The following is a 26,342-nucleotide window of genomic DNA, read 5'->3' on the forward strand; positions in this document are numbered from 1 at the left end:
CCAAAAATCCAATGAAGATGAGAGATGGAAGGGGAGCTCACTCTCACAAATGGAAGAAAAAAAAGCAGAGATGCAAAGTTTCCATATATAATTCTACGTCTGACCAGTAAAGTGACATGTGCTCAAGAGAGAAAGTGTTTTTTTTTGAGTGGATCTTTTGCATTGATGAAAATGAAACTCAAAAATGTTTTAGACTTTAGAGTGTGTCACTTTATTGGTCAGCTAAAGAATAAAAATGTGAAATTTGGCATTTAAAGGTTCCATATCATATGAAATGGGTTTTTGCCAGGGTTTGTATCGCAAGTTCGATCCAGTTCGATACCAGACTTGGTGGACAGGGAGGTGACTGGGGGCTTTTTGGGATTTGCATGCTTACAACTTGAGACTTCCATTCCACTTGTGACATGATGTTTGTCCTCTGTGGTGTTTATGGATTCCTGTTGGATTAAACTTCCTCTTGTAATAATGGTTCTTTGTTCTGCTGCTCCTTAGCAGCGGGCAAATGGGTTTGCGAGCTTTTGTAGCACAGGTCAGTCAGCTTTGTGCTGTGTGTTCTCTCTAACAAGATTTTTTCAGTCAGCGCTAGACTCACACTTAGGCATTTGTATGCAGCGTGGCGTCTAGTCTACTTCTACTTCACTCTGGAGTTATACTTGTCTTATGAATTTATGGGGGGGAAAGGATAAACCTCAATATTCTCGTCTCTGTAGCTCTGAGCTAGTCCTACAGATTGGGAGTGTACTGGGTGAATGCAGGATGAGGCTGGGAGGGCCGACATGACAGAGATAGAGAAAGCCCAAGCAACTTCATGTTGTCATGGGAAAAGAGTGCATACTGGCCCGGCAGAGAGGGCTGATGCCGTCTTGATGCATCGAGATCAATAAACCTCTTAAAATGCAGCGGCTGTTTGCCTGCTCTCTGCTTCTGCACCTTCCCAACCGATCTGAACCGAGAGTGAGACTTGTCCCTTTTGACCTGGACTTCATAACTCAAGACTTTCTCAGACTTAACAAGAGTGACTCGGTGCCATCTCTGTTCACTCACCTGTCTTTTCCCTCTTTATTGTTCCTCTCTTTTTTTGCTCTTTTCCCCTCGCTCTCAATTTGCCCTTTCCCATCCTCTCCCCAGGATCTGCTCGTTTCCTGATCAGATATCAGCCAGTTAGTGCCATCCACCTCTGTTATGATGGATATGATGCAGTTTGATTGATTATATATGTATATTATATATGTATTGATCAATACTACACTGTTTGTCTATGGGAAGCCTTTAACTTCAATTGATTCTACTGCGACATTTTGATCGGAAGTGAATGAATATGCGTTTTTATTAGTAGTAGTAGTTTTAGTATCAGTACTAGTATTAGTATATTAATATTAGTATCATAATTGTTATTATTAATAGTAGTTGTAGTAGTAATGTTTCAGAGGCTTTTCCACCCTGACAAGAGTACAATTCTGGGGGAAACGCTGAATACTTGTCATTTTGGGGGCATTTTTTGGCTTAAAATGATCAAATTTAAAGATATTCAATAATATCAGCTAGTGGCAGCTTCCATCAAAAGCAGTATCAGCCTGTTGTCTTCTACAGAAAACATCACCAGCTGTTCTTCTTTGTCTTCAGATCCCCTACCTGGGTTTCTGTTCCTGTGAGGAGCAGGGAGACACAGGGGTGTGGCAGCTGGCGGACCCTCCCATCCTCCCGCTCACGCACGGACCGAACCATACCTTCGACTGGAGGGAGACGCTGCTACAGGAATGACACCTGCCCCCACCTGACCCACAAACTGCAGTAACAGCGTTTCAGCCTAGTGCCCCCTCCCCAAAAAATACTGGAACTTCAGTGGGTGTATCACCTTATGTACACATTTCTGCCTGAAGTCGAAGAGCCTCGTCCCGGCCGGTGAATGATTGGGGCATCTCTCCGGATCTGTCTTTCATTATGTGTACTGCTGAGGCTGGTATTAATGATTTTTGGGTTGTGTTGGAGAGCTTTGACCTGGATCTAGCTGGCTTATACCTATGAGCCGATGTCAGCTATACCGTTTTTTTTTTTTGCTTAGCCCGGTCTCAGGAAATGTCGTGAAATAAGCATGGTGTCTTAAAATGTAAATAATGTGCACAGAAAAGTGATAGAAATACGTTTCCCCATCAGGAGAGGACTAGTTGGAGGAGAAACAGGATGTAGTTTGACATTTGACACACAAACATTTAGCTTCAACACCAACAACCTGGGATAAATTCCCAACTCATGACAAGAAGCTTCTACTGTGAGCGAAGTTAAAGTTTTGACCAAAACCTTCATTTAACCTTAACCAACTCGTTTCAGTTGTCTAACCTTAACCAAAGTTGTTTTTCTTGCCTAAACTTAACCATTCTCTAACATTTTCACGCGACGAAGGTAAAAATGGCCGATTCACCTAATCCTTTTGTGGTGGAGGAACGCAATCTTCACATAATTCGTGCCCACAACACGTAATCTGCTCTGCAGAGTTCGTGCTCATTTCACAAACTTTTCTGAGACCGTGTTGGTTTTGCTGTGACAGCGCTGCATATCAAAACAGTACTGCCTTGGCGCAGAGATCACAGCAGCTTCCCACATCGCCTGTACACTTGAAATCCTACAGTACACACGTGTTGTTGACTCCGATGTGAGTCACAAGGTTCCCGACCGGAATAAAAGAACATAGGGGATCGGTTATGTTTGAAAGGCAATGGCACCCTTTGTCCTGTTTGTCCTGATTCCCAGTGGATGAGGGGAAACCGTATCAGCGCCGGCTTCCAGTCCTCGTCAGGGAGTTTCCCAGCGCCAGCCGCATCAATTGGTCACACATGTTTCCCTAGTTTGGCGCTACAGGCAGCACATACAGTACAGCGAAGTCTTCTACCATCCGTGTATATGAAAACAAGCAACAACAATAGCACAAAATGCACTATTGACAATCATATAGTAGCTTCTTGATTCTGGTCCAGCAGTCAGACATAGCCTTTTCAGTGTGTGTTTGTTATATATATGTTATTTGAGGGTTTGGAGTAGCTGTAAATAATTATATTTTGAAAAAAAAAAAAAAAAAAAGTCTTCCAGTTGATTTTTATTTATTGATATAACTTTCGTTCAGATATTATAAGCAAAGATATTAAAAACAAGAGGATCATCCCCTTTAACAGCATGCAAGGAATTATGCACTGTATCTCAGGTGTTAACTGCATTTAGCACATATATGCAGCGTTGAAATATATCTCATTGATTGGGTAACTGTGTTATTGTGAGTGCCTCTTGGAATTAAAGTGATGTGTCCTGATGTACTGACTGCCTAATTGTAGCTGAAGACGTTCAAATGCCAAGTTGCAAAACTCCATCAATTGTAAATGTAAAGTTTGTTTTGGGCAACACCTTACTTGACGTGCATCATAGTCGCAGCTTTGCATTTGATGATAGGTTTTTCTCAGCAGAGCCTCATTTATTGATCCCTCTCAACGATAGAATTTTAGAGCTGGTCAAGAGATATTTTTTTGCTGGAAGTATTAAACTCCTTTCCTGTCTCTGATGTCAGATTTGTTGAAGTTTCTCTAAATTCAGAGCACTTGAATATAATTCCCTTATAATTCCCCACTAATTGACACTCTGTAGATTCACTCTATTTGACCAAATGAAATTCTGGTATCAGGTATGGACACTGGTGGGCATGTGGTGTTGTCAGCCAATCAGGGTCTAGCATTGCGAGAACTTAGTCTTAAAATCCAATTGAACGAATTCAACTTTTAACTAAACTACATTTATTTGCGAAACATCGTGAAGAATATTATTATTATGAGCCACCGCATATGTGAATACAAAAGCATTGAAACTGAATAATATGGGAGCTTGTAAGTAAATGAAAGTAACTGTGTTTTGTAAAGGCAACTTCAGGCTTTGGATTGTGGTTAAATCAGTGTAGTCGGTCTTATCAGAACATTAAGATCAGAACAGGAACATGTGTTCCTGTCTCCTCGGTCTGCAAGCCATGGTCAATAATATTGTAAAATGCAATTCATTGTCTGTGTTTTGAACAGTGTTGCCGTCGCTATGCAACTGTTGCAAATGCTTTGACACAGGGAGGCAATGAAGCACAAGCTGGGAAAAAACAAACACGTTGCTACTACAGAAATGTGAATGGTATTATGGTGGAAAATGTACACTCTTAAACTTTCCTACGTATGTTAACTTGTGTTGAAAAGTAACATAAAAGCGTGTGTCCATAACCGGACATACAGATGCGTTGAAAATGATTAATTCATTTGAAGAGTGAAACTCCAGGAGAAGAAAGCCGTGTGACTGGAGAGCGTGTGGCTAAAGAAATTAAAAGGAGAAAGCCATGTGATGTTAAGATGTTTCTTTATTCTTAATTTATTGTCTCGACATATCATCAAATGTGTACAGCAAATAATTTAAAGAATCACTTCTTTTTCATAAAAATGTATCTGTTGATGTGTATCTTAAGGAGAGGCGGGTGGGGATGCTTCCATGTGTGAGTTATCTTTTGTTTGTGAAATGTAGCATCAAGTCATAAATAGGCTGTTCTTTTGAGACAGCTGTAATATTTTCATATTGTGAAGGAGAAGCGAAAGCAAGTCATATGTCAGTCTACAGTTTTCAGTTGCAGTCTCTCTATATGGCGTCGCTCTGAAGGAACATAACATTAAGGCATCATTTGTCTGCATAGCAATAACAAAAAACACAGTAGGTTTGCAGACACGGGTCTTTATCTCACCGTTTGGTTTGCAACTATGCTGCAAATACTGTAAAGGATTACAATTCAAATAAAAGTCTAAATCCTTGTTTTTGTTTTATTTTGTGCAAGTATTAGGTATTTACAGTCTATACCTAATCCATTATCTGAAATAATATACTGTAGTGAGTGATCATCATATGGCAAACAACCACCAATATAAAATTGTATTAACAATTCTATTAACAGAGAATTAATTTGTTTTCCCCTTACAACACCCTATCTTCATATAACTTCCATCATTTTAACACTTCATCCCTGGATATATGCTTGATTAAATATAATTCATCATAAATCATCATTCTAGGTTCACAGGAATGTTTTTACATCTATTGTCTACTACTGCACTCTGCATTACCTAAATACCTACATCATAAATGTAAAAACCCCAAAACATCAAGGTTGTTCTCTGCCAAGTCCTTGCAATAATGCTGGATGTTGCATTTCCCCCCCTAAAACCTCACACAATGAATGTCTGTGAATGGGGACAGTACCCCCTTGTGGCTGTCAAACTGTATCGTCTAACATAACTTTCTACCTGAGTGAGCTGCCAAGCCTCTATGATGTCAATAGAGAGATGGAATACAGAAGCCTCGATGCATCATGGGCACAGCCGCTTCGCCTCTGAACAGGCTGCAGCCAAAACTCCTGTTAAGAGACGGATGGACCCGAACCAAACCATGAGCCCCATGAGAAGGATTGTTCCAGAATGGAGAAAGTTCCCTCCTCAGCTTCAAGACGTGATAAAGGTGAGGAGGGGATGGTCCAGCAGCAGAAAAAAGCAGTCTGGGTTATTGACCCTCTCAGGCTCCCATAGGTGTAGATTTGGGGGAGACAGGGGGACATGATCGCCTCAATATGAGGACAAGGATGACTCTGTATTTTTAGAAACACAAATTTTACTGAAGCACATTTTGTGGTTGGCTTTGGTCACCAGCACAAACACCACTTCCCCTTTAAAAATGGAGCCTTTCTCCTAGTTGTTTGAAACTTCTTTTAATGGCTTTAAACAACAAATGAATTCATGTTTGCCCTTCAGATCAGGGTTGACTTTTAAAATGTCTTACTGTATTTCACACTGACCAATAATTCTCCACACTCTCACACCTACAGACTTTTCTCATGTAAATTTGTATCTTTTGTTTGGATCTTTCTGATGAAGTGAGGGAAAACTGAATTGTTGTAGGCAACTGCTATGTCCACAATTTGCTATCCAGAGTTTGAAACCTACACCACCGACCACTGAGTTAGCTTAGATGCTTAGATCTTGTAGTAAATGGAAGGAGAATGACAGATGAGATAAATTTACCATATAAACTAATAATACATTTTGATTATGGCAATATGAGTGTGCTGTGAGTATATACAATTTCTGGGATGTTCCACTAGTAAATCTTTGTTCTTTTCAGTGTGTTTCCCCTATTGCAAAGCCTCGGTTCTCATGCTGTGTTGCTGGTTAAAAACTTGGAGAAGGTAAAGGTTAAGACGAAGGAGCATACAGAGGAAGTGGAGGAAGCGAGTCTGGAGCCTGAGCCAATGGAAAGGGCAGAAGATCAGGACATGAAGTCTCCAACTCTTCATGTGAACACAAAGCTTCCGAAATGGCCAATAGCTCCAGATGGCTTCATCCCCAACTCTGTCATCCGCAGCTGGAAGAAAGGAAGGGAATCTCCCAAAATGGCGGAACAGGATCAAACCTTTCACACCTTTCATACCGCTCATACCTTTCAGAGTGATGATCAGGTGGACGAGATCACAATGTTGGCGGCCAACTCCGGGATTATATGGTTCATCCAACATCAGCCCAAAGCTCCCCGTACCCCAATGAAGCACCATCCACCAGAAGAGGAGGAGGTGGAGGAAGAGGGGGAGGGGGAGGAGGAGGAGGAGGAGGAGGAAGAAGAGGAGAGGGAAGAAGAGGTGGCAAATCCCCTCCTCAGTGTGCTGAAACACATTGCCAGGAGCCAGTGGCTGGTGAAGAGACCCAGCCTCAACCTGAGCGATGTGATGGCCAGTGTGCTGTTGACTATGGACGGTATGGACTGTTTTGTGTATGAGAAGTGCACAGACGCCCTGCTCTGCCTGAACAAGACCTTTGGCATCTGCCAGCCGCTGGTACAGAAGAATGTGCTCTGCTTCCTTCAGCACATCAACAAGAGAAACCCCCACTGGAAACGGGTTGGAGGCATGAAGAACCTGCAGGTCTTCCTTCCATGGGACCAGGTATGTTGTTGAATCACAATGCTGAGAGGAGAGTAGAGACCTAATAAATTGACCAATTGAGTTTTACTTAAAAATAAGTTATCCAAAATTTGAGAAAATGAAAAATGTTGTGTGAAAAAATTACTCCTACAAATATCATTGACAGCAAAAAAAAAAAAAAAAAGAAACAAATCATGGTAATTTTTAAAGGATAGATTTTAAGTCTTTGGTTTAGAAAATTATAACACTTCTACAGACTGGATACTCTATATTTTACAGATACTGAATGATGAACATCAGATAATGATCTTTTAAAAATGGATATACAGCATTTTGGAAACTAACTGTTCGACTGTTATTATTTTCTTTTTTTTTGTGATCAAATTTTTATTTTGTTTCTTTACGGTGTGACAATAATAAATCATATACACATGCCCGCATGTATCACATTCATATGTGTCCATACATCTCCATAACATAATATGTTGCGGACATTGTAATTCAAGAGAGAGAAAAAAAATAAATAAAGAAACCTAACATTTTATCCCACCCTAGCTTACTCCCTTCCCCTCCCCTGGCTGGCTTCGGATAACTCATGCCTACGTAATACCTAGGCATATAGCATAGGATAAAAATAATAATAAAATGAAAAAATAAATAAATAAAAATAAAAAATGAAAAAAATAAAAAATAAATAATAAAAAATGAAAAAAAAATAATAATAATAATCTAATCAAATAATAATGATAATTATAATACTAATAATAAGACTACTACTAATAAATATATACACACATATACTGTACGTGCACACATACTGTATACATGTACATACACATGCCTACACATACCCATATACATACAAATACATTTATACATACATACACACATAAACACTGTTATTATTTTCTGTAACAAAATTGTTTTTAAACTGAAGTCTAAGATTTATACAAAGCAGCAAAGGTCTCAGGTCTCACCACCTGTTGTACTCTATAGAAGGTGACATCACCTGGTACCAAAGATCAGCCAATAGCAGATTACAGTAGCACACTTTTAACCATTAGATGTCAGGCTTTACACAGATTTGGGTTTGGGGTTTAGTTACTCTTTAAAAGGCTGCAGAAGCCGGATGATTAGACCCCTATACCCCTATTTGAGTTAAAATGGGTTGTGTTGTCATGAGTAAATAATACTTTTGTATTCCAGGGAAAGGAAAATTACTTACCTGAGCTGGTTGAGCTTCTGCTGGACAAGTCTGCAGAGCTCAGGACCATGGCCAAAGAGATCCTGAAGCACTCCTACAATATCCACACCAAGACTGATCTGCTGAACCGACTGAAAACTTCTGACAGTGACAAGATGAGCGATGAGGCTGGGAGGTAAGAGGGAAGTTCAATATGCAGTTTGCGAAAGGTTGTAAACTTGTTACACCCGAACACTGGTTTACAATTGTTTAGAGCTTTTTACCTAAAGTTTGCCCACAAAACAGTTTGAATTCAAGTCAACTAACATCATTTCTGAATCATCTGCCTAGGCAAACCTCTTGTGATGAAACTAGATATAAACTCCTGCATCAGCTGGATTCAGAACTGAGAGAAGACATGGAGCTTACCTCTTGTGATGAAACTAGATATAAACTCCTGCATCGGCTGGATTCAGAACTGAGAGAAGACATGGAGCTTTGTGAAGCCAGCACACCTCTAGTCCAACTCCCTGTGCCGTATAAACAGAGAATATCCAGTTCCATGTCTAAAGGTACGGTAGCAGATGTTGTGCATTTGGACAAAATGTGGGACTTCCAGATGTGCATACGTTTAAAATAAATCGACATTAACAGTCCAAGTAAGATCTTGCAATTAAGTTGAAAATTCACATATAAACTGATACCCATCATTATTTACACATTCATTGTACATCTGTATCAGCCTATAGCTCAGCTGTATACATTGCAAGCTGGGTCAGCTGAATGAATACCCATGTTCCTGCTCTTTTCTGAAAGACCCAGGGCTGCCCCAAATGCCTGCGTTAACATCTTATCAATGCATATCAACTTATCAGTACATTACATATTATATTGTGAGTGCACAATATGCCATCAGACGATGAGTAAGGAATCTAGTTTTTGGTCTGTGCAAGTGAAAATACTTTGATATGCTATTATTTTTCCTTCTGTCTTTCTCCAACACCTTCTCCATTTTTATAGACTGGATAGAGCCTCTGGTGGAACTTCCAGTGGCGACCCCAGATACTTTCAGCCCAGCGCAAGGTTATTGTCATCACGACTGTACCTGTACAAATCCATTTAATGCACATCACATCAAGACATGACTTCTTATTTAAACCACCATCCCAAAGTTTTCCTTTTCACTTTCTTTTTGTTATATGTATTCTTTCAGAACCAAAGCTTACCCCTTACCTACCACCCGTGAAGCCCCAAAGCTTGCCTCCACATGCCCGGAGGCACCCTCACCCTCCAACCCAGGAGGATCCTAAACCTCACCCAGACTTCAAGCTTCCTGAACACTTGCTGAAGAGGGATCAAAAGTTCTCCCGGTCCTTGGCCCAAAAGGACGGCGTCAGAGACCAAACAATGGGGGCATCTGCGCCCTTTGGTTGTGACCTCCTGGGCCTCTATAAGAGGTCCAAAACCTTCAAAGAGAACTCGTCAAGCCGTGTAAAACTTCCCTCCATTGCGCAACGCCCTGCTGTATTTGGCACTGTACCTGTCCAACCCATGCAGTCCATCTATTGTACCCAGCTCATCCATCCTGGAGGTCCCAGGTACCCATTCCATCCTACACAATTTGGCCAACCTACCTATCCCGCCCAACCAACTCATCCTGGCCACTCCAAGTCTGTCCAGCCTGTCTCAAGTGACACTGGGAATGGTTTGCTGAGCAGAGAGAGAAGTCTGATGCAGCTAAGTTCAGTCTCCCAAACTGAGTACCACTGGACCAAATACTTCTGCCTGGACCCCATCAAAGGCCCGAGAGACCAGAAGCCAGTGCCCGACTGGAGGCAGAACCTTTACAAACTCATCTCTTTCCAAGGTTTCCGTTCTCTGCGGGCTACTCGGTTGGCCGCTGCGGAGCATCTGGTGAACTGTTGCGATGCCAAACATCCCTCGGCCTCCATTCCCACCCCGCAGCTCAGCCAGGTAGAAGCGAGTCAGAGGGTGGTGCGGAAGATTCAGATGACGGACACACTGGAGGAGGCTTCGTTCCAGTTCCACCATGTGCTCCCACTGGACTTCCAGCTCAATAGCTTCACTCTGGAGCCGTCTGGGCAGATCCAGTATGGGAAGCTGAAAGTGGACTGGGTGAGAGGGCCTGTAGAGGCAAAGACGCTGAAACTGCCCCCAATGAAGACCAAGGTTACCTGTCAGAAAACACCTTAAGGCTTCAGCTTGGGTGGCTTTGCATCTTTGTACATCTGTTTGCAATATTTCAGTAAGAGGCAAGTTATTTGGTCTGAGTAATAATAAAATAATTTGTTGTGCATTATGATCTTGAGTTTGGTAATACAACAACTCGTGTTTGCCAATTTTTATTTTTTATTTAACCTTTATTTAACCAGGAAGTCCACTATATTCAATATGTTTAAAATTTGCCATTTTCATGCCAAAACATTACAATGACTGGAATTTAAGACACTAAAATTTTCCATTGAACTGGAATTCTTTAGGGTTAGCAACTCTTTAAGGCAATGTGACACACCACACCTATTCAACTGTAGGATTTTTTTTTAATTGTTAAAAAAACAATTAAATGAATGAATGAAATTGCGCAAAGAAAATAAACTTAAATGTGTTTTTATTAGCTGTGGTCAGTGAGGAACCTCCATGGCCCATATCCAATATTTAATACATTTCCAATAATGGCCCGATAAATTGACAAACTCATGTATCGGCCTAAACCTAATAGTAACACAAACCACGACATATCTTAGATCTCTTCTCACCAACCTAACACTTCATCATGACCTACAATAGAGAAGACAAATGCAAAATCTGGATAGGTATCACACATAGCTTTATTGACATTTGTTTCATGAAATCAGTGGTTTTATTTGACAACGTTCACAAAAGTGACAAAGCAAGGACACTTTGAGACGACATGTGAGCATTGTATCATTAGCTGATTGATGGCAACGATGAGTATAAACATAGGAATTCCAAATACAGAAATATTCTATGTTACTCCTATACAGAAATTAAAGCTGTAAAACAAAAAATATGGCTAATGTTCCCTCACATTGTCTAGGGAGCTTCAACTTATAAACAGTTGCAACTTAAGTCAAATATATAATAAAGAACTATAATATAAAAGAAATATAATAATGGTATCACACTAACTGTACAGGGGGTATACTGATGCAATGAATGGGATCAAGACAGCAAAGAAGACCTACTGTGATTTATCATAGAGAAAACAGACATGGCCCTATGTAACCTTGAAGGCAAATATGCGGTTTACTTGGATATGAATGACAGACTGTATTTACTTTGACAGAAACTAGAGAAAGGCACAAAACAATGACAATCCAGAGTCAACAAGGTATTCTACAGTCTTCTATATCACTTAGGCCAAAGTCATTAAGGTATACAGTGCTGAAGAATTTGGGAAATCTCTTGCTTTTGGAAATACACCTTCAGCTTTGATATGTGAAATAGAGTGCTGCAACATACAACACAAGACTTAAGCTGCAAAGATTGTTTTCATTTTCCTTTATATGGGAAAAGTGTAACCCAATAAAATTGTGAATTGTTCCGGCTGAACTACAAAACTGTTGACAATAACCATCTTCTTGAAAGAGACCATAAAATGCCATTTACATCAAGCTTTACAACCAATTAAAAAGTGTGTGGCTACACAGCTATAAAACACTGATACGGTTTAAATAATAATCCGCAACATTTTCATATAAATTAATGTCCATTTTGCTACGCTCTATTACTGACAGTGATTCAACCTATATCCAGTTCATGAAAGCTTTTACATTTGCTGTTCTAAACACCTGGTGTCGGATAGCTCTTTCCTGGCAAAAATCCTCTGGCGCACAGGGAGTGATTTACGTTTCCGGTTTGTTTGGAATGAATAGAAGAAGAACTGGGTAGTTAGCATGAGCAGTGATAGCCACCATGACTAAACAGAAAATCCAAGGAAAAAGACACCACAGTACTGGACACACTGTTTGATTGACAGGTGATCTCCGGGAAGCGCAGTGCAGAAACACCACAGCAATGAGCGCTTAGCACCAAAGATGGAGACAAAATCATAATAAAAAAAACAAATTATGCGGATTACAATTTAACTACAGGTTTTACACCCAGTTCTTGCACGGCATTCTATGCAGTTGTGCATTTCTCTGAGTTCTTACCATCTCAAAATTCATCCACAGACAGATCTACCGCCGTGCCCATGCTCCTTTTTCAAACGGTCCACTATTCTATCAGATTCTATGGTATCTATCAGATATCATATCAGCTAAGCATAAGCAGGACAAAACTTCGATACACTGTGGTCAAGTGCACACTTAAAATCAGCACAAATAATTGAAAACTGAGAGGCAGGGGATGTCCGTGCGCTAGTTGTAGCTCCTACCAGTTATTCTCCAATAATGCGGTGAAACTGTACTCTAGGTTATGTGCAGTACTAAGCTGTACAAACCCCAGCCTTGCTGTGTCGAGGGTTAAGTCAAATAAAATGGTCCCTCCCGCTTGCCATAATGGATATAATATATATTATCTCTTGGTAAAAGAGGTAGCTACTGTAGCGCATTCTTAAAAAGCAGGAAACCTCATCAGCTGAAAACACTGAACTCAACATGAGCTGAATGAAGGCCATGCGGGGGAGGAAAGGCTCTCTTTTTAGCTGGCGTAATAAAAGATTTGACAATTTACATTTGTTATTCCCATGGACGTCAATCAGTCCGATAAAGTATTAGTGAACAGGTTTTTGCAAAGCGAGAAAGAAAATGAAGGCTCTAGTCTGTGCCTCTCAGCTGTAGAGCCTGGAGCTGATGAGTGGAGGACAGACTTTGCATACATAGAGGATGTTTCTCGGAACGTTTATACTCAAATGAGCTGCAATTCGCTGTAGTATTACCTGCTCTGAACCAGAAAATGTACCCACGTGCCTGAAAACTCATCTTTGGTACAATCAAAATTCCAGCTTTTCCAGTTCAGTCTCAGAGGAGCTGAGAGCTCAAAGAGGCAGTCGGGGTAAACTCTTCTCTTGTTTCTGCTTATGGGGAACAGTAGTAGATGTTCACTAACACAAACCTAACTGTCCTTGGGCATGGGGAAAAAAATGTACCTCTCAAGAGATGGTTAAGAGATGGTTCCATGAGGTATACGAGGACAGGCTAGAGCCAAGACCAGGAGTGCAACAGACTGCAGAACAAGCTGATGGTGACAGCTGATTCTCCAACATACCAAAGTACACATTTCTGCAAGGACTATTTCAAATCCCAAAGAGTCGTACGACACTGAGCACGACTTTGGTCAAAGTAGTCCTTGAAAACCCTCATCAATACTTTATATGCCATTGATCGAGCTCACCTGGTGCAAGGGAACGAACAGGAAGCCGGCGCACCGTCCAACTGCCACTTTTGCTCAAGCAAGCAATCAAAAATATAACATAATAATAACATAAAAAAAAGGAAATCAAGTGTTATTTGACACAGTACTGGGATTGATCGCACTCTAGGTCAACATTCGTCTCCAGGGCCGCGCTCCTCATCCAGGCGGCATTATCTGGCATCGTTCAGCTGCCTGGCCACCGTCAGGATCTCCTTGGCTCCTTTGCTCAGCAGCAGGTTGGCCAGGTCGATCCCCAGCTTCTCGGCGTTGTCCTGGGCCGGACCGCCGATCTTGTCTGCGGTGACCCCCACTCTCTGGACTCGCTCGTCCACCTCCTCTGGAATCTATCACGCATGTATCGCACATGGTCAGTACAAACGGATGATATGCGCGATGTGCGGACGATGCATGACGTGCCTGCTGTTACCTTGTTAAGATCAGTGATGCTGGTCTGCATGGTCTCCTTCAGACTGTCTGAGCCATCCAGGCTGTACACCGCCCCCGTCAGGTAGAGCTGGGGAAACGCGTAACACATAACGCATTAAAGACCTTCAAATTTCACACATTTTTAGTTAAAGATATGTCTTGATCCGCTCGTTTTTCCCCTTGATCCGTTTAGTTCAGGTTTTCCAATAACGCAAGGCAACAGTGAACATGTCATTCCCCTGTGGGCCAATCGGTGAAGAGTATAGGGTTCAACCAATATGGGTTTTGAAGGCCAATATTGATTGAGATAAATCAGATCAAAATAACAGTAAAAAAAAAAGCCTTTTTATAGTTTTCCAATAAACTCAAAATGGTGGAAACTCCAAAACCAGTACACTGATGATCCTGGAGGGTAGCTGAATACGGGCTGTCAAAATCTGATCGATGATGTCTGGGATATCATGTGAAATGAATGAAGGCCGATCAGCAGAAGCCGCTTTAAGAGCACAAACCTCTGCCAAAGCTGAACCATTCTCCAACTTGTGTTTACAACCAAAGACATCATTCCTTTTCAAGTTAAACGATTTCTTGACCCCTCAAACCCTTGGGATTTGGAATCGAGTCTCTATCTCCATTAGGAAACACACCCTCCATGGCAGAGGTAATAAGCCGATGTTGTGCATATGTGTGAGTGTGTACCCACCATTCTTACCTGGGAGTCTTTCACTTCAGTGTGTACAGCCACTGGAACGCTGCACCCACCCTCCTAGAAACGAGAGGTACATTGAATGCACCGGGATCTACACACTCAATGTGGAAATGTGGAGTTGAAGAATGGGTGTGTGTGTGAGCCTGTGTGTGTGTGTGTGTGTTGTACCAGGTGTCTGAGGAAGGCTCTCTCGGCGATGCAGCGCAGCACAGTGTCGGGGTCATGAAGCACGGATACCATCTCCAGGATGTCTACATCTCTGGCCCGAACCTCCACTGCCAGCGCCCCCTGATGACGCACACACACGGATGAGTTGTGTTATTATTATCTATGAATTTGTATGTAAAAACCTGTTTTATGCTGCATTAACATCACATGGGGAAAGACGGTAAATATGAGCCTCCCACTTGAAAATATTGCTCACTTAAGCTTGCAGGTGTTAAATACTACTTTGGTGATGGACCCTAATTTGTGTGATTTCTGACATCACCAACAACAATCTGTGGCCATAATCTAGGTAGTCCATATATGGTGGGTGCAAATTTTGTTGAGGTTGGATCGATTTTGCAGGAGAAATAACGAAAAATGGCGGAAAAACTATCATGGCGGAAATGAAAACCCAATAGGGTTTCTGTCCTGCAGGCTTAAACCCCTACTTATTACAATTATTATTCCCATCCCACTATTCCCTAACAAACAATGACATGAACTGTTAGTATTACATGAACTGCTTTCACAAAGACCTCTGCATTGTACGTACCTGTCCGACAGCATACATACAGTCCTCGGGCCCCAGGATCTACCAGTGCAGAAAAAGCAGACAGTCTGGAGTTAAAGAATGACCGTTGCATGAGAAACATCACCCAGAAGTCCTAGAGAGAACTGAGGTACCTGGCTGATGCGATTGTCCCAGCCCATTCGCTTGAGGCCAGCAGCGGCCAGGATGATGGCAGCGAAGTCCTCCTTCTCATCTAGCTTCTTCAAACGCGTGTTCAGGTTTCCACGCTTAAGACTCAAGCTAAGGAAGAACGCCTCAGGAACGAATATCAACCTACAGTATGTAGGATCACCTTGAGAGCTGGCTACTTACTTGCTATCTGTCTATACATTATGCCTTTAAATGAAGAATTATCGATATATCGGTCTGATTCATAATCTGATTTGAACTTAGCAGGGTTGTAATGTTGAGTAAAATGTTATTAACATGTGAAAGTAGACCAATAATAACTAAATTTAGTATAAAAAACAGCTATAGACAAATGATCCCGAAATATATTACCAGGGTTTCTACATATGTTTGCAAATCCAATACAAACACATTACTGTGATCAGGAATTTTGTTATTTAGGTGACATTAGATTTGGCGTTTGTTGACGGAATTGCCATGATTTCTTCAAACTTTTTTATGTATGTATAGTTTTCCCTAACGTTCCTTAGCTTGCAAGAGTACAACTTTCAAGAGAGAGAAAGACTTGAGAAAGGATACAATATCTTTGAACTCCAGGTGAGGAAATCTCTTCTTCAGCTGAGCGGCCCGTCTCAGTGAGCTGGTGCCGATCACACTGCGAACCGCACAGCATGAACTCAATTCACGTTTTGCAATACTTCTGAAATGTGTTGAAAAACAATAACAAATTCCTGGGGGGAACAGTGGCATTTTCTCTCACACTGTACCTATTTTGCGGTAATGTGTCAAGGGTTTTTCCCATGTTTTTCGGGTGTAGGACTACTGCATCATGGGGGTTTTCTCGCCTGAAAGCAGAAAGCAGGGAAGTATTGAATCACTGGTTGAGTCATGGGGCAGTAAAAATCTTACTTAGTGCCCCTTTAAAGCAGCAAGAAGTGGTGCTGAATGTATCATGACACACTGTAGACTTCGACAGAGACACTACTGTGTGCGTGTGTGTTTGAGTGTGTGTATGTGGACTTACTTCAACACAGCACCGATGGTGAATCCTGGAGGCAGAGTGGTGGGCAGGTCTTTCAGCGAGTGAACGACCAGATCAACCCTGTGGGACACAGAGGAACAGACTGATGTATAGATTGTCCATTTAGGTCTTATGGTATAATACAGCCATTCACTGGTGTGCCATTCTTCAGAGCTTCAAGGCAGCAACAGCACAGAGACGCCCGCTACATCAAAGGCTGTGGGGAAAATCAAAGGTTTCCCCTTTCCATGCATTTTGTCTGAAGTGGACTTACTGCTATGCAACGTGGAGGATAGCGCCTGATCTTTAGCTGTTTGTGTGCATGTTATGGACAGGGAAAATCAGCATGGTGATTGATAATTAAAAGGTTTGCTATGGGTAATATTGGCCAGACAGTGTTGTTCACCTCCAATATCATGTGTGTGGTGCAGTTTGTTATATATAAAAAAAAGAAAATCACATATTTATTTCAGAATTGATCAATACTACTCTGGTTGTCTAGGGGAAGCCCTTAACCTGAATTGACTCTAATGTGATAATGCACAAGCCCATGAATACTTATTATTATTATAGGTTTCATTGGAGAGTTTTAGTGTCCTGTGGTCTAAATGCTGTTTCAGAGGGTTTTCTACCCTGACAACAATACAATTCTGGAGGAAACACTGAATCCTTGTCATTTTTTTGGTGAGAAAATAATCAAATTTAAAATATTAAATATTGGCAAACTTTACATATTTAACACTCCAAATAAACAGTTATCATTGGCTTCATTTATTTCTTTCCTCAAACATCACTATTTGTTGGAAAGGCTAATTATGAGAGGGAAAGGTAAGGGACTTGCTTTCAGTGGTAAATGGGAAAAACTATTGGTTATAAAGGCATGGGATATTGAGCTTTGATATGTCCTATTTGTTTTTGTATTCTTCTTTTCCTGTTTTCTGCTTTTTTTTGGAGGGGGTTGTGCCTTTTGTATTGGCATTATTTATAAAAACTGTAAATGGAGTGTATAATATTTTATTATGTTCTGTTCTTTTATGTAACTTTATAAGTTTTATTTACGCAGGCTATAAGCTTATATGACTATACCTGCATTTGCTTATATCAGTTAGACTTTCTCTACCTTTTTTCTTCATAACTGGGCTGTGATCTCCATTCTGTCTAGTTAATATACTTTGTTGTACACTTGTTATGTTTACAGTATTTTTCTTCTCTTTTCTGATGTCTCTACACGTTTATGTTTTTGTCAGTTCTGTGTGTTTTGTGTTGTATTGTTATTGTTGTCAAGTAAATAAATAAATAAAATAAAAAAAATATCGGCACAAAATATCTGCCGTCGGCAACTTCAATCCAAAAGCATCAGCCTTCTGAAACCAAGCCCATATCGGTGAAAACCTAATAGTTACTGTCCGTTGCTGAAACAATGCTGTGAAGCCAGTGTGGTGTCAGCCACAGATGACACCGTTTACACTTACTCATTCCTCTCCAGAGCATTCTCCAGTTCTTTGGTGAACAAACTCTTCTCTCCAATCTGCATCGACAAACAAACAGTTCACACATTAGCATGTACTTTCGAAGACTGTTAGGGTACCAGCCATTATACTTGGTACTTCCACACAACAAGCACACCCTTTTATATTGTGTGGTATGAATATACAGTAAAGAGTTGAGGCCATGACAACAAACTAGAAAAAAAACACAGGAAAAACAAAAATTTACATTTACATTGAAAATTACACATTTACAAGCAGCAGATTCAAACTGTAATTCTTAACACAGAGCTTATTTGAATAATAGCCCAATGATATAGTGGTTGTTTGAGTTTTCTGTCTTTTGTAGATGTTGGTAGAGGCAAACCTGTCAGTTAACATTTTTTTTTTTTGTTGCCAACATGAAAATAGACTCTTTTTCAGTGTTAAATATGCATACACAATGAAACGATGAGCTTCACCTTTGATAAAGCTGTGTCAAGGATTTTGTCTCCTGTTGTTGACATGCCAACTGAAATAAAGTGAAGACAGAAAGGTTAATTAATATCATTCCCAATAAGTAACTACAGTGTTATTGTCTTTTTCAAACAGCTCTTCACATTTACACCACATTATGATATAGAAGGCTTTTAGGTGATGCAAGACACCCTATGGCGGCCATATTGGAGGTCCACACAACTGCATTTCTAAGTGTAAAACTTGTCCGTCTCTACAGAACTGAAAAGATCTGGTTACTTTCTGTGCTGTTTTTGACTAAGAACTGATCATTTACCCACCAATACATCAATTTTGTTTTGATAATGTCAGCTGGTTAGCTTGCTAGCCATAGTATCTGGTCAGCTAACCAGCACTGTCTTGTTGAAAACACTCTATCTACTACTACTCTGTACTACTCTATCTAGTAGAAGCTAGCGTTAGTAGTGGCTAGTAGTTGCATGTTAACATTAGCATTGGTTACTTTGCTTAATTAGCCTAAGCAACTGTTTGTTCAACCGAGCTGACCCTTCTCAAGCTCAGTCTCAAAAAGTCGCTACAAGGCGCCAGATAGTGTAATACGTTAATTCGCATATCAATATATCTGTTTCAGCCCATTGCTCTCAGCGGAGGGACAGGCTACACTGTGTATAGGAAGTGCTGTGATCATCAAACCTCTTTGGATTAGACAAGCATGTAGCACAAATTGGCATCAACCATACAGAATTGTCACCAAATGCTTTGGGAGTAAACACGTTAACAATGTTCCCCATGGTTGGAAAAAGTTGCTAGATTTGTTGCTAGTCGCTTTTGACAAATAAATTCAGCAGGGGGTCTGAAAAGTCACTAATTCTAGAGACATGAAGTTGGCAACAGTGCTCAAGCTACAACTCAAGAGTGTTTTGGAATAGAGACTAGGGCTAAAGACAAGACAGTTTACTGTGTCATAGTCACCAACATTTAGAAACAAATCTACCTTATCAGAAAATTCATTTTTACTTAACGTTACTGAATTGACCTACACCCACACCATCTCTACGTTTTTCAGACATCTCTCTTTTTTGCCAGCTATGTTTCCAATGGACCTCCATGATGGAGCCAGACATGGCTGCTAGGAGATTTGTGATACAACTGCAAGGCCTCTATAAGATATTCTTGGAGACAACAAAAGCTGGGAATAGTCTCACCTATTTCCAAGTGGACGTCAGGGTACAGCTCTTTCAACTTGGCAGCAACACTGTCAGTCTGGATACGAGCCAACTGGGACAAAAGAATGGAACAGCAATTGACTTTATCTCAATTGGCCTTTGCTCGATACTTCTTTTCATCCAAATTCAAACATCCCTCCACACAGTCACTGCATGCTGGATAACCACCAAATCAGTAGGGCACACTAGATGAAGAGCAGTTATCTGGAAAGGACATTGTTAAGACAGGACCAGCCTATCTCTACTAGAAGAGCTCCAGAAGTCTTGGTCTGCTGTATCTAAACCGACATGGAAGAACGGTGCATCAGATAATTCATATTTAACTGACACACTAAGGCTCTTCGCATTCAAACGATAGCTAACCCCTAAAGCAAAGACATCACGACACAAAAAAACATATGAACCAGGAAAGATGTAAAAGCCATATTCTCTGAAATGTTTAGTTAACAAGTAAAAATATAAGCAGTACTGTACCTGGCTCTTGCGGGTTCCAATCCGGATGACCCGACTAACCTTTCCATTCCCATCCTGCTAGGACAAAAGAGAGGTCAGTCAAGAGTTTTCTACACTAAAACCTCTCCTAGACCCGCTCGTCGAACCCCGACTATCGCCCCCAACACATTTGCAACCATCTTTACCACCAGTTTACAAAACGTGCTGCACCATTTTGCTCTGCTCATCTCACCCTGATGTACTTGTAAGGTCCTTCTTCCATACTTCTCTACGGCCGTACTGAACGTCTGCACTGTAGAGGCTATTGTGTCCGCTGTGTGGCTGGGACTGCCTGCTATGTCTTGGTAAGGAGCTGTGCTGAGGTCATATAGCCGATAGATAATGAACAGTAGTCTTTTTAACCACCGGACACCCCCCTCCACCTCCTCCCTTCAGGACCTCCACCCCAAGATATCTCTGGTTCCGAAAGATAAATGTGCCAATTCACTGAGTCCGTTGTAAAAGGCAGGGAGGGGTAGCTAAGGAGGGTCTTGGGTATGAGGTGTGGTCAAAAGGTTTGTGGAACAAGCAGCCATCTGTGGGTAGACAAACTCTGCATCTCAACTGAAACACAGATCATGTAAAATGAAATCCTATAAATCAGTGATGGGCATTTGGTCTTTTCACCCCTTACAATAGTATTTTTTTTGTGCACATACCTCTATAAGAGTTCCTGAATGGTGAGCCACCAATAACAGCTGTACTGGATTAAGGCTGTACAATAAATGGAAAACAAAAATCCAAATCTGCAATCCAAATCCAAGTCTTGGAGTCCTAAAGTCTTGGAGAACATACAGTATTTAACTGTATTCAAACTGAGCCTACATGTTTATCACAATTGCCATATTGAGAAAAAAACCTAGCAAAATTATGTTCTGTCAATATTGTTCAGCCCTATCGTTTTGGAGATCCAAGCCTAAAAATCATACTTTGAACACTTCTACAAATTTAAAAACAGACAAAGTAAAACCAGGTAGTATTACTTAATTCCATGTCATGGTCATATTGTACTTTTCAGGAAGTAACTTTGCCTGTTAGCAGTTATATAGAGAGCTAGGGAAAATGGTGACAGCCACAGTAATTTTCACTTCTGGCCCCAGGATTACTTTCTCACTTAATATGCACCAGCACCAGTCTCAATTAAAAGTGCCACTTTGGGACGCTTATGAACATTGTAAATACATTTGATACTGTTGGAAAGGTAAAACTTCTTGTGTTAAGATTTAAGACAGTTATTGTGTGAAAGATCCACCCAGGTCACTGTAGCTCTTGGAAGTACCGTCCCCCCTGTTGCCTCACCTCTCCTCACCTATTCTCATGTTCTTTGTATCACAGACTTAAAAACTTCAACTGTTATTTACCTACAGGGGCCAAAGTTTCCATTCCATCACGTTAGCTAGGTTTAGGGGCCTTGTCTTGGCCCAAGTCTATGAAGGCAAGTTCACGGATTCTCATTTTCACTGTTTTCGAGATTCAAATGTGAACATATACTTAGGAGCAGAGCAGATTCATAATGACTTCCTTAACATCTCTGGATTTTATGAAGATCTTAACGAGAATTGTATAGGCCAACTTAAAACCAGACATTAGGCCATTTTTCCTACATATACACCACTACTTCATTCTTATCAGTCCAAGATTAAAAAGGCTGAAATACAAGAATCCTGAGTTTAAAAATTACAGTTCAATAAAAGGGATAGTTTTTGCATCCTATATTCTCTGTCATGAGTTGTAGTCTTTGTGTCAGACAAACTCTAATATAGATGTTGTTGATAACTGCAATATCTGACCAGTTTATTACAGGCTTATTACACCTCATAGCACTTAACTGTCTGTAATATTGCAGGTCTCGGCATAAAAGAGACATTAGCAGTCAATGAGTGCAATTTTCCAACAGAGGGGACATGTTTAGACTAAATATCTGTGGTTGACATATCGTAGGTACTAGCCTAGTAAGCGTTTTCTTTTTATAAGTTCCGTCCTCTCCAGTATCGAGGGAACGTCATGCCAAACTACATTTAAAAAAATCTGCCAATTTAATGTTGCCTTGCTCATTGACACAGGTAAATGCATCATAGAAATTGACTCATGACATTTTCTGAATTGGTAGGAGCCACTCTTCAATTCGGAATTAATGCAATACACTAAACAGTACTTAATTCAATAAAATTTCAACTTTACCAATTGGTTCGCCTGATATTTCCACGACCTTCTACCAGGGGCGGGCAGTAGCAAGCAATGCTAACCAATTCGCAAAGCGGAGATTTTATAAAAAATAAGTACGTCTTGGTGAATTATATGCATGCCGAATTCAGAAGTGCCTCCTAATGATTTAGTAAAGTATTAAGTGATATTTTGGGAGGTAAGAGTTATGAGGGTTTTCTCGGTAAACACATTAAATAAGACAGATTTTTTTGTGGAGTTTCGGGAGATGTTCTCTCCTTACAAGATGCTGACGTAAACGTTAGATATCAGTTAAGGTTAACTAACTACGATATGTAACTTTTACGTCAGGTCTTCTGTTAATCTGGCAGTGCAAAACGATGTGCGAGGTATGAGTATAAACTATCAACTTTCCATTTAAATCGTTCATTGCGAGCTAGCGTTTGCTATTTCTACATGCTATTCGTCAAAGTTTTGACAAGAGTCAGACCTGGCTCCTCTGGTTTACTGTCCAATGGCAGAACAGGACTGCGAGACAGACGCAAAGGTCAGCCAATCGGCGCGCTCTAATGGGCTGAGCAGGCGGAAATGGCGCACGCCATCCACAGTAAGCATTGAATGTGGCTCATGCATGGTGCAAATCACCGGGTCGATTGGGTCATTTCTTACCGGAGAACTTGCTTCCCCCGACATCTCGGTGATCCGTTTCAGTCAGCTGATGTTGCACGTCTCAACAGCGCGTCTTGCTTGACACTGAGCCCATTCAGAAACGTTAATTACACGAAAACAGTGAGGGCGCACCTCTCGTAACGCTCCCCAATGAATGAATGCGTAACCTCTGATGTCATTGGACCGGCTGGAGCTCATTTCCTTGTTCCTTCTTTTAGTTTCCTCTTACGGATTGCATAGGCCGGTGGTTGAATCTCGTGTTAAAATAAATACAGAACGTACAGACGTGTCATTTAACTAAACCACAAGCTATGGCAAAGTCCTTACATCTGTTTGGCCATCGAAATCTTCCAAATATGTCAACTTATATTTCAGGGGACAAAGTAGAGCAGTGAGCAATGATTGATGACTGACAAGATATTACTATTTGGTCAATCTGATCATTTATTACACGTATGAAAGCTCCCAATGTGATGTGTTTTTTTCCCTCCCATATGATTTCCAAATAGATTTCTGTCTTTTTTTTCTTGATCTTTGCTCTCCATTATTATAATAAAAACTACTAGATCAATTTGCTTTACCTAAGGTATGGCGAGTGCCACCTTGCCACATGCAGGCTACCCAAGTGGCATCCATTTGAATATATAAATTGCATAAAATTGTCAAAGGGAAAGACTCTGTCATAGTGAGAAAGACATGGGGCTGCAGTTCAGCATAGTGATGGGAGATAATATGGGGATGCAGTTGGCCTATATTTAGCTTTTTTTTTTTGCAATACAGGAGGTTAGAAAGTGGAATAGTGAAATATGTGGTTGTGGTAGCCTACTACAGTGGTTCTCAACGTGGGGTCCGGGGACCACCAGTGGTCCATGAGGGGGTTCCAGGGGGTCCTCAGCAAATTGATGAATTATTAAACTTCAACATTATTTAATTTACAAGAAGTAAACAATTAGAGAATGTAGAAGAATGACTGTTTTGGTCATAGATTCACTGTTATCTCTCTGCCTACAATACAGATAGTCAAGGAATTCTGGACAAAATCATATCTAACATTAAAAATATTCTCAGATTTGGGTCCGCTAGAAAAAATATAATCAAATGGGGGTCCGTGGGTCCGTGCATGAAGTATAATTAATTTGCAGTTGTTCACGTTGTATAATGAAAAATCAAATTTTTCGGAGTATTTCCTAATTTCATTGTCCTAAGACGTGCAATGCAATTCAGCGCGCCAAGCGTCAGCTTGTTCCATTATCCAACTTGTACAATGAAAATTGAACAAACAGTTCCTTTACAAGACAGTGCCTTAATGTGTTACTGAGTTAATTCAGTGAAAATTCCAAATTACAATAAATTATTTGTGTACTTACTGTAAATGTATTGCATTTAATTACCACCTATGATTAATAACAATACACATCCTTTATTTGATTTTAAGGGGGAAAAACATAATTCAACACATTATTTCTTTAAGTTAGCAGGTATTTATAACTCCCTCCACTTATTTAAGACATTTAGCATTTTAATAGGCTTTTAACAATGGCACTAGGGGGCACAATACACAAGTAAAATTAACTTTATTTCATGAATTGTTGCATTTTTTACTGACAGAATTAGATCATGTTGTGTACATCATCACTGATGAATACAAATCCAACAAAACAATACCACAATGATTTATGATGAAGAATTCATTTTATGGGACCAGTATGAGCTACTGTACATGTGCACTGTACAAAGATTAACCATCTCTTCTAATCATCTAGTAAATTAAAAGACAGTGCTTAAATCCAAAACTAAATCAATGTACTCTTACACATTACAGCATAATCGATAAAGTCATGCACACAACAAGACCACAAACACACATACAAGTTTGACTTAACGTAAATGACTGCAGCGGCTCAGTGCGTCTCGGTGCGTTTACTTTGAAAATCCCCGGGGCTGGTTCCGCCGCCTCTGCTTCCTTTTACATAGTTTCATCCCGTTTCATCCCCAAAGTGTATAAAAGAAAAATGAGCGAAGCGTTAACAGTTATGAATTATGTTCATTATTTAGGCTATTTGTTTATTTATTTAGTTTAGCTCTTCCTAAATTGACCGCTGCAGCCAACACGCTTTTACTTTGAAGGCGAGCTGTCTCTGTTTCCGGCTCTCGACTTCCTTGTTCAATTTTCATTGTACAAATTGGATAATGGAACAAGCTGACGCTTGGTGCGCTGAATTGCATTGCACGTCTTAGGACAATGAAATTAGGAAATACCCCGAAAATTTTGATTTTTCATTATACAACGTGAACAACTGCAAATGAATTATACTTCATGCACGGACCGTCCGTGGCCCTAATGTGTACTAAATTAGGGGTCCTTGATATGAAAAAGGTTGAGAATCACTGGCCTACACACTCCAATACAGTCGGTGGCATAGTACACTAGTGACTGGAGAAATAAAGCTGGAAGCGCTCCATGCATAGTTTCAACGAGGACATCTGGTGACCAATAAAAGCTATTGCAATGCATTGTGAATTACTCTGTATGCAAGCCTCAATGTAGTAGCTATAGCCTGTGGTGGAGTATTCAACTGGCTGGGTATGGCAAGGTGTGGCATGTTCCATACCTTAGCCTAAATGACCAAATCATATCTTGTCAGTCCCCATCAGTTATTGCTCCATTTAGTTCCCAAAAATGTAGTGGATATAAGCAGGTTTGAAGTTTTGAAATGTTTATATTATTATGAACGCAGATTATGCAGTGACAGTTTAACTGAGCCATAACCATTTCCTGTATATACATGGAAGAGATCGTAGCTGTTCTGTTTTGAGAACATGAGAGACAAGTGATTAGGCTATAGATGAAGTCCCATCATCTGTAAGAACATGTTTGCAGTGTTTGCACTTCCATGTATTCCCCAAAAAATGCCTCAACAACAGATTGTGCAGTTACTATTTACTATTTATTATTTTACTTTTTTGCATTACTTTTTAATGATTAATAACTGATCCAAAAATCCTGGCATCCTGTACAATCAACTGTTGCAAAGATCTGCACAGCATGATAAATCCAAAAAAAAAATTTTTATTTTTTTTTATTGCAGTATCTGACATGTCCTATTATGTGAGCATTTACTCGTACAATGGGGATTGCAGAAAAAAAAAATTGTTGATTTAGTATTGAATTGTAGAACTGTCTAAACTACATGGGCAATAAAAGTGGTGAGAGTGAAATCTAGAATATAGCC

At 40.4% G+C, this 26,342-nt stretch overlaps 2 protein-coding genes across 5 annotated transcripts in view; one reads left to right on the forward strand and one right to left on the reverse strand.

The window, feature by feature from the left end:
- The window catches only part of ubash3bb (ubiquitin associated and SH3 domain containing Bb), a 45,304-nt gene extending 43,543 nt beyond the window's left edge, over positions 1-1,761 (forward strand). The window contains exon 14 of the mRNA XM_071905553.2: positions 1,624-1,761. Within this exon, the coding sequence (XP_071761654.1) occupies positions 1,624-1,761 (138 nt within the window). The remainder of the gene's footprint in view (positions 1-1,623) is intronic.
- Positions 1,762-13,636: 11,875 nt separating this feature from the next.
- LOC139916625 (porphobilinogen deaminase-like) lies at positions 13,637-23,264 on the reverse strand. Of its 4 annotated transcripts, none has more exons than XM_071905549.2 (14): positions 20,471-20,545; positions 20,260-20,313; positions 19,765-19,837; positions 18,565-18,614; positions 18,089-18,144; positions 16,620-16,697; positions 16,363-16,440; positions 16,175-16,250; positions 15,580-15,693; positions 15,449-15,487; positions 14,857-14,976; positions 14,692-14,745; positions 13,981-14,067; positions 13,637-13,897 (listed from the first exon to the last, which is right to left on the reverse strand). In XM_071905549.2, the coding sequence occupies exons 1-14, from the start codon at positions 20,498-20,500 to the stop codon at positions 13,724-13,726; spliced, it is 1,083 nt and encodes a 360-aa protein (XP_071761650.1). In that variant the 5' UTR covers positions 20,501-20,545; the 3' UTR covers positions 13,637-13,723. The 4 variants fall into 4 exon arrangements, with proteins under 4 accessions (XP_071761650.1, XP_071761648.1, XP_071761651.1 ...); XM_071905547.2 differs by having other exon boundaries at positions 14,683-14,745; XM_071905550.2 differs by lacking the exon at positions 20,471-20,545 and adding an exon at positions 23,110-23,264 and having other exon boundaries at positions 13,638-13,897.
- Between the last annotated feature and the right edge of the window lie 3,078 nt (positions 23,265-26,342).

Source organism: Centroberyx gerrardi, chromosome 6, assembly GCF_048128805.1.
Source record: "Centroberyx gerrardi isolate f3 chromosome 6, fCenGer3.hap1.cur.20231027, whole genome shotgun sequence".
Lineage (NCBI taxonomy): Eukaryota > Metazoa > Chordata > Actinopteri > Beryciformes > Berycidae > Centroberyx > Centroberyx gerrardi.